General features: G+C 29.7%; 1 protein-coding gene across 34 annotated transcripts; it reads left to right on the top strand.

Moving 5' to 3' along the window:
• The first annotated feature begins 1612 nt into the window (after positions 1-1612).
• LOC112728392 (uncharacterized) lies at positions 1613-6120 on the top strand. 34 transcript variants are annotated; one of them, XM_072209807.1, is made up of 9 exons: positions 1733-2228; positions 2346-2551; positions 2812-2989; positions 3483-3539; positions 3982-4051; positions 4743-4796; positions 5185-5217; positions 5410-5468; positions 5670-6120. In XM_072209807.1, the coding sequence occupies exons 5-9, from the start codon at positions 4039-4041 to the stop codon at positions 5793-5795; spliced, it is 285 nt and encodes a 94-aa protein (XP_072065908.1). In that variant the 5' UTR covers positions 1733-2228; positions 2346-2551; positions 2812-2989; positions 3483-3539; positions 3982-4038; the 3' UTR covers positions 5796-6120. The 34 variants fall into 34 exon arrangements, 33 of the variants coding, with proteins under 33 accessions (XP_072065899.1, XP_072065908.1, XP_072065898.1 ...); XM_072209797.1 differs by having other exon boundaries at positions 5185-5222; XM_072209802.1 differs by having other exon boundaries at positions 5182-5217.
• Positions 6121-8837: the final 2717 nt, after the last annotated feature.

Raw genomic sequence — 8837 nt, 5'->3', positions numbered from 1 at the left:
CCGATCCGATCCGATTACAAACGGTTTGGATCGGTTTGAATTTACGGTTTTTTAAATAAAAAAATTAAATACATATAACAAGTCTCAACATCAAATTTTAAATAATCAACAATAACATAACAAGTCTTAACAATATCTTAAAAAGCCAACGATAACATAACAATAGAAATAAAATTATAGGTTAGTTAAAATAAATAAATAAATAACATTTTGAACATAAAATATTTATTAAATAATAATAATACATGAATAATAAAAAAATGTATAACAAATTGAACATGTTATAAGTATAATTATAAATACAGTTTGGATTGGATTGGATCGGATCGGTTATGAAAAGTAGATCCAAAATCTGATTAAATCCAGCGGTTTGCAAAAAATAGAATCCAATCAAATCTAAATTAGTACAGTTTTAATCAATTTTCAGTTTGAATCGAATTGGATAAACGATTTAATTTGGATCGGTTTATATTTAAACACCCCTAACAGAAACTATCACAAGAGTTGTCGGAAGGTGTTGGTGATTAGTAATTGGTAATTCCATAATTAATTCGTTGGGGCTTTTTTCTGTCCCAGAGAATTTTTGGATATATGATGTTTGGGCTTACTTTTTGTTTGGTTTAAATATTGTGTGATTGATAGGATATGATAACAAAATTATGGACTTTATATGGACTATGGAGTAGGAAAAAAAATATGATACGAACCTAAATAATAATAATAATAATAATAAAAATAAATATAGATATTTAATGTCAATACAAAAATTTGATTCCAAATATATATTTTTAAATTTGTAATGTAAATAATAACTTTTATATTTTATTATTTTCATTATTTATATTCATATAACTAAATATTAAGTTGTTAATGATGTATATTCATATAAATATGTAAATTATTATTATAAATCCTTCTAGTAATTATATAATATTTTTTTGTGCCTATAACTATAAAATATTTATTAACTCTTTAAAATGTTACAAAATTTTAAAAAAGATCGCTATGTTTTATATTTTAACAATATTTTTATTTTTGATTTTTCTAAATTTAAATCATTGTCAAAATAAAGGGAAAATTTAAAATTAAACAAAAATTTCCTTGTACAAATTTTTATTTTTTTTCTGTGTATATAATTATTTTTTATGAAATTTTTATTTTTTTTCCTTATACAAATTCTTATCTTCTATTTTTTTTATTTTTTTCGAAAAACATTCTTGTTATTTAGGGATCTAATTATTGAAGTAAAATAGGTTAAGTTGTCTCCATACTAATAATGTTTTTTTGACATAATTATATATAAAAATATATTTTAAAAATTATATTTAAGTGATAAAATGAAATTGTTATTCCTTGTAAATCAATTCAGTTCAAAATTCAAAATAAATATTTAAATCCGTCTGAAAGATTTCTTATGATGCCGGGGAGCCCGGGGAGATTTGGTTAAAGACTTAAACGGCAATAACACAAAGGTGATATTTTGGGTGGTAGGTACTCCCATAAAGATATTATAATTGTTTTCATGTGATGATTTTTCTTTTTGACCTTTAGATGATGGATTGTAGGGTTAGATTTTGATATATTATAAAAGTGTTGTTTCTATTTGAAGTGTGGCCAAATCAATAAATTACACTTTTATACAAAGCATCTTTATAAAAAGATGTTTTTTGCATCTTCATTTGAGTAGCTCTCATTTTGGGTATCTATCTATCTATTACTTGTACCCCTCAATAACCTAGAATAAAAAAATTAAAACGGTAACACACGTTACATTCTCCCCTCATCTTTTTCCCTCTGTTATCTCTCTTTCGCTTCAAGGCGTGCCTTCCTCTCTGTTTTTCTTTTGAAACCCTAAATCCAACCTTCCCCTTCTTTTTTTCATAGATAGCCAACTCACTCCTCCTGCTCCGGATAATCTCTGGCCATTCACGCTCTGTTTATCGCTCTCCCTGTCTCCCAAATTCTCATTTCTGTAATGCATATTTCTCGCTCCCGAACGCCGTATCTTCAACATCGTTTTAAACCCTAACCCACCGAGCTAAGCGAAGAGATGCCGGCGATGCTGAGAGACTGAGATCTCTGTTGCGGGCTTCACATGCTCACGAAGAGCGTTATCCCGGCGGCTTGCTTCAAGGCAACTGAGGAATCGCATCCCACTTCCTCGGCAACGGCGGTTGCAGTTACAAAGGTCCAATCATCATCTTTTCAAGCGTCTTCGTTGTCGATTGGTAATGGCTCCCTATCCCTCGAATTCAAACCGTGTCTTCTTCCATCTTTTTATTCAATATTATGCCTATCATCTATTTCTTGATCTCTCTCTTTGATATAACTGCCTGTGCGATTAGGGTTCATGGAAAAGGATCATGGGAACAAATTTTTTTTGGTCTGATTTGTCAGATTCATTTAAAGATCGGTGGTAGTTCTCAAGAGGAAATCAGCCTAGGGTTCATGTCACTCTGCCTCTCTCTTATCTTGGGAAAAACAACAAGTTAGGTGGGAATTTTTACGGCGGCCCTGTCCTTTCTCTGTCCCCTTCCATCATGTGGTGTAGGTATGTAGTGGTTATGACTTGTTTCAGATTCTTTAATATTTGTTTACTTTGATACTCAAGTTTCCTTTCAATTAACAGGATTTGTTTTTGCCCCTGTTTGGGCGTTCTTTTCTGATTCTGTTTTGAAAATTGGGTTTTTTGTTTTGATATAAGATGTTGTGTTCCAGTAACAGTAATTGTTTTTGGTCCTGTTTATCCATTCCCTTGGATTTCCTTCTAAAAATTGGGTGGTTTTGTTTGTATTGCTGCTTGTGTGATAGATGAAACAAATGAACTATGCTTAGTGTCAACTGATTCAGAAAAGCTCTTCTCTAATCTCACCCCTGGAAGGAATGTTGGAAGATAACACTCAAAATCATCAGAATGTGGATTTTAATTGATCATAGGGAGGAGAATGAATAACATGCTTTTCTTCGGCTTCTGATAATGGATAAAGAAGTTAGTTATTATAGCTATTTTGATAGTTTTGTTGAATAAGTTTGTATAGCAAAATTTTAGTAATTTGAATTGGATAATAACTGTTCAATGCACAGATTTAATCATGCTGGTTCAGATGCTTTTTGAACTTGGCTTTAACTAAAAGTTTTATATGATGTTGACTAGAAACATAAATTGAGTTTACTACTACACATGTGTGGAGTGTAAGTGTTGATATTTCCTTATCTTATTTGTTATCAGTTTTAGTGTGTTCTTTGGGGCTTTTATTTGTATGTGAAAATTCTAAAATATCTTCAATTTCCTAACTGATTTAAGGTGCTAGAAATGACATGCTTTAAAGTTTCTCAAATAAATTTGTACTCATAAGAAGGTCTCAAATTTCTGTATAATTTGTTCTTACTTTTGGTTAATGATTTGGACCCTTTTTTCCGGGTGTGAAAATTCTGAAATTGTGTTTGACTCTGTGTTCTCGGTTTTCTTTTGTTGTTTGTAGATTTTATTCCGAGCCGAAAATGCTGGAATAATTACAATAACACCAAGTGTAGTATTTGTGAGTTCAAATCAGTTTAACAAAAACTTAGTGGCTTTGATTAGTCACTTGAATTGGATACTGCCTAATTAGTGAAATGACATGCTTTCAAATTTCAGTTTTTGATATTTTCTCATTCAAAGATTTCAAGATTCTTTTTGTTCTTTGTTATAAGTTTGGGTGTATTCTTCGGATTTTTAATCTTGAGTTTGAATATGCTAAAAGCTTTTCAAAATAAGTGAACAAGTACGGTTTCAATTTGATCAATTTATGCATTCAAGTTCGAAAAACTATTGTGTTAAAACAGTGAAAAATTCTTTAAAAATCTGTATGGTGTAATTTCAACTGCTGGATTCCTTTATTTTATTTTATTCTTTGTTGTTTCTCTGATCTTTTTTTTTTATTTTCTTGGGTACTTATTGTATCAATGCATATTTTGTTTTCCCTCTTTTATGAGTGATAGGCGTGATGGATGACGATTTGCTTTTGATGGTCTGCTCTGGTGTTTGCAGTGGCGGCAATGGCTCTACTAGGTATGACTCTTCATTCATATTATTCTGTTTTTTGTTATTTTAAATTTTATTTTTCACCTTTGTGGCTTGATACGGTTCAATTTCAATTGCTGCCTTCCTCATTTTGTATGTTGAGAAGTCGTTACCTGTTTCCTTACTACTGTTTTTTTTTTCTTTTTTTATGTTTTTCTGATGTTATTTGTCACAACCAAATTGAGTGTCAAATTCACCTTTGTGCCCTTTTTTTGTCTTGAGAGTCAAACTTACCTTTGTGCCTTATTTATATATAAGTGTACAACACTCGAGTTTTATTTGGAAGCTATTTAAAATACTTTTTTTATTTTTTATCCCCTCTTTTTCAATTATCAAGGAGCTGTTGGCTTGGAAGAAGGAGCTGTTTGATGAAGTTATGTGATATTTTTTCTTGCATATTTTACTTAAATTATATTTGTGTGTTGTTTTGTGTGGTTTTGAAAAAAAATTTTTCCTGATATGGGAAAGTTCATAAGTGTATTAAAATCAATTAGAATATTATTTTACGCAAAGCTTTTTGGACAATTTTTCTCTCACCATGTTTCCCAAATCCTAGGGATTCAACTCTGATCTCCACAATATGGTTTGTATATTATTTTCAGTGGTTGCAACTTCATTTTTGTTATCTTCAATTTAACGCCAAAGAAACTAATCTAATTTCATTGGTGGTTGGTTGCAGCTCATATTATCAAAGTCAGAAATTGGAAAGGCCAGTTGAACATACCCGATCCAGGTAAGTAGGGTGGGTTGTTGTTTTGTTGTAGGTTATTCGTGGTTATTTTGTAAGCTGTGTGTGTATTAGGGTAAAGTGTATTTTGTATTTGTGCTTCCTTTTAATTGCATTATTGTGACTTGTGTGCTTTGAAGGAAGCAAATATGAACTCAAGTATGCACCCCTAATTAATGTTTTCAAATATTCGTTTTTTCTTTTCCTTTTTTTGTTTATGTGGGGATAACTAATGGGATTCTTATTTGTATGTGAGGTCCATGTTGATTTTGCAATTATCATTAACATTTAATTTAATTTTTTTCCCCGAAGATTTTACATGCAAAGTGATTGAGAGTCAAATTTGGTTTTGTTGCCTTTTTTTTTAGTTACCCGTTCTTTAACTGTGCAGCAGCTTTTGGGTTCAGAGAAGATGGTTTTTGGCGAAGTTAAGTAAGATGGTTTTTTTTATTTTAGAAAATAAAAATATTTTATTTTTATATTATCAAAGTGGCAAAGTATTTCCCTTTAGAGTTATGTTATCTTTGATGTTTACAGTATCTTGGCTTAAACCTGCTGTTTTGGCATATATAGTCTTGAATTTAATAAGTTTTTATTTGCAATGAAACTTGTCACACAGGCAGGAAGATCATGCTATTTCGCTTTCACTCCCTTGGTGGCTCTCTTTTTAGATATGAGGTTTGTGTTTCAGGTCCTTTTTCTTTTTTTTGCCCACCCTTATTTCACTGTTTAACACTTCTGTTTTTATTACTCATTGTGGTTTAATTGCATCTTCTAATTTTCTTTTTTTGGTCACTTAAGGGGTCACTTTCAACTTTCAAGTTTGTTTTTTTTCCCTCATTCTGGATTCGATTTTTTTGTTGATTTCCTTTGGGTTAGGCACGCTTTTTTCCCAACCACACACCTGCGGAAGGAAGCACCGTAGCAATGGCCTTTGGAAAAGGGTCAAAAAAGGCGGCTATTACACAAAATCCAAAGTTACACAGAGGAAGGACAACCCTGTAGATTTGGAAAATGATAAAAAAATTGGTCAAAAAAAGCGGCAAAAGTACACAGAGGGAGGACAGATTTTGCTGTTTTGTTAGAAAAACAATTACTATTTAATAAATTAATGTTAATTAATCTACTGCAATCTTTTTAATTAATTTCCTATGGCATCTGACCACCTAGTAGCCGTCAGTTTTTGCCTCCCAAATCTTGGCCTCACCTGTCAAATAATATATGGAGGAAATATATTGGAATCATCTATAAAAAAAGATTAAATAACATGTGTTTTTTACATGTGTATAATAATATAAACTTCTACACCATAGTGAGATCTTTTTCCAAATGTCGAGGGTTTGTTACTTCATTCTATTATTGCTACTTAGATTCCTATTCATATTTCATATAACACGTGTACACAGAGAACAGAGAGAATATAATGATTCTTTTATACATATACGTCTACCAATATATTTCTAAGAAAAAATGTTCGAATAATTATTCATATTTATAAGGGTAAATTATTTAACAAAACTAAATGAGTAAAAATGATCAGATTGTACTGAATTAGAAAGGACAATAATTTTGTCCTCCCATTTTTTATATAAATCGTTGCCTCTATACAAATTTTAGAAAAAATAATATATAAAGCCTGATGCTTATATATTCAACAGTAGTTTGGAATATTAAGATTAGTTTTTTTAGTAGTGTACTCATAATTTGTTGGTTTTTTTCTAAAAAAAATATAAATTTTTTTTTTAAATTTTAAGATTTAAATCGAAGATCGATTTTATTATATATATATACACATAATGAAGTGACACTACTAAAATTACAAATAATAACTTTTTATTCATATAATTTTTTTTATAAAAATCATTGTTAAATAAAAAATTTATACTTTATAATATTTAGTCATTTTATTTTTTTAAATAACTTGAAAAATGCTTCATCACTGAAGAGATTTTATTAAGGAGGAACTAAATAAAAAAATATAACACAAAAAGACACCATATCATGTCAACTTAAAAGTTTAACACATTAAATTAATACAATTTTTGTTTTATAGATTATTTATTTACTATAATTTTTTAATACGAGATTAATTTTTTATACTACTCATATTCATATTACTTAGCACTAATTAAAAATAGTATTGTCAATTTTTTTTTATATATATATAAAAAAAATATAGAGAGCTAACTATAACATAAGTCAACTCAAGTCAATTTTTTATATTCTTAATTTTAAAATTCGAAAAATTAGAACAGTAAAAAATTATTTTATTTTTTTATATTAAGTTTCTTATTTTTTAACTAGTTAGTTCTAATTGGCTACACTTCTAATTAATTCTTTAGCAGAATCGATATTTGTAATTTTAAAAATAAATTGTTCATAAATTTTTGGTTTATATAAAAATTAATTTATACTTTATAAGAATTAATTTGTCAAAAATTTGATGTTCATATAAAAATTTGTTATTGACTAATAAATTATTATATATATAAGACAAAATTTAAATGTTATGATATTTATTTAAATAGATTAATAAATTAATTATTAGACTAATTTAAATTTATTTTATTTGTTAATGTTAACCACCATATGTTGTACTGAAAATGAATGCCATTAACGATAATATAATAGGTGTAATTAATAATATTTTACATTAAATTGGCGGGACCAGATAAATTCCAAAGTAATTAATTACTTGAATGGGGCTTTGAAAATGGACATACAGATGTGATGACTGGTCAAAATGATGATCTTATAAGAAAAATGGAATTATGTTTGGTTGGGCTATGAGTAAAATTCGACAAGTACAGAGAATCCAATATCCATACATAAAAGGGGTATCGACACGTAGCAAAATAATTAGTGTACTACGTTGTATCAAAAATAATTGGTGTACTACTGTTCATTAGTGTTGATCAACAAATCATGAATTAATATAAGTATTTAGTATTTATACTAAACCATTATAGGAATCTCCATATGATATGATGAGCTTGGTGATGATCCTTTCATGCAACTCATGCAAGCAACAAACTAACAAGTTTTGGTACAATTATTAGAATAGAATATTAATTATTGTATATACACAACAATAATTATTATTTTTACGTATATCACCTAATCATCAATAAAAAAGAAAGAAGAATATTTATATGTATATGATATTAAAATCAAGCCAGCTGACTTCGATTCTATTCGTACTTTTTAACATACATTAAATCATATAATTGCTATAAATTAATCACGAATAATATTTTAACTTCTCGATTCAAATTATGACCATTTTTGTTTTGTTTTTTTTTTTTTTTTTTTGGTAAAGGAAGGGGGCTTAACAGCCCCAAAAAGGAAAAGAATTACAAATCATAGCCAAAACGGGGTAAGATAGCCCCTGTTACATCATCAGCCAGAATTCTTTTAAGCTCTATGGGTGGATTGTCAATAAAGTGGTATCCCAACTCCTTGCTAGTGCTCCTTTTTGCAATCCAATCTGCCACTCTATTTCCTTCTCTTAGAGTATGCTTAATAGTCACTTGCCACTGTTTGTTTATCCACACAAATATGCTTCTGAGGATAGGATTAGGATGCTCTTGATTATACTTCCCCCTTTTTAGTACTTCGAATACTGATTTAGAATCAGTTTCAATTTCTATTTTCTTAAAACCCAAATCCCAAGCAGTTTTTAAACCGTGATGTACACCCCAAAGTTCTGCTTGGTAAGCGGTACAGTGCCCCAGATTAACTGCAAAACCCGCAACCCATCTCCCGTCGCTATTCCTCAATGCTCCTCCACATCCCGCTATTCCTGGGTTCCCCAATGAGCTTCCATCTGTGTTGATTTTGATCCATCCCTCCATTGGTGGTGACCAAGAGGTGTGCCTCTCAATTCTATTTTCCCTTGGCTTGATCAAATTCTCTTTTTTAAAAGCTTGAGAAATTTCAGAGACATATGAGTGAATTATTCTTTCTGCGTCGTTAGGTCTTCGGAAAGGAGAGTTGAAAATTTCTTTGTTTCGCCACCGCCACATCCACCAGCAAGTCACCATGAAG

The sequence above is a fragment of the Arachis hypogaea genome, chromosome 12 (genome assembly GCF_003086295.3).
Source record: "Arachis hypogaea cultivar Tifrunner chromosome 12, arahy.Tifrunner.gnm2.J5K5, whole genome shotgun sequence".
Lineage (NCBI taxonomy): Eukaryota > Viridiplantae > Streptophyta > Magnoliopsida > Fabales > Fabaceae > Arachis > Arachis hypogaea.
The sequence above is the reverse complement of the archived record's forward strand: the minus strand, read 5'-3'. Positions and strand labels throughout refer to the sequence as shown.

What these genes read in the sequence shown, in the direction of transcription:
- LOC112728392 (XM_029290872.2), top strand. Translation starts at nt 3,987, where the DNA reads ATGGATGACGATTTGCTTTTGATGGTCTGCTCTGGTGTTTGCAGTGGC. An exon ending in GTTGAACATACCCGATCCAG is followed by an intron (nt 4,797 to 5,158) that starts GTAAGTAGGGTG and finishes CTTTTTTTTTAG; the next exon opens with TTACCCGTTCTTTAACTGTG. An exon ending in AGAAGATGGTTTTTGGCGAA is followed by an intron (nt 5,218 to 5,409) that starts GTTAAGTAAGAT and finishes CTTGTCACACAG; the next exon opens with GCAGGAAGATCATGCTATTT.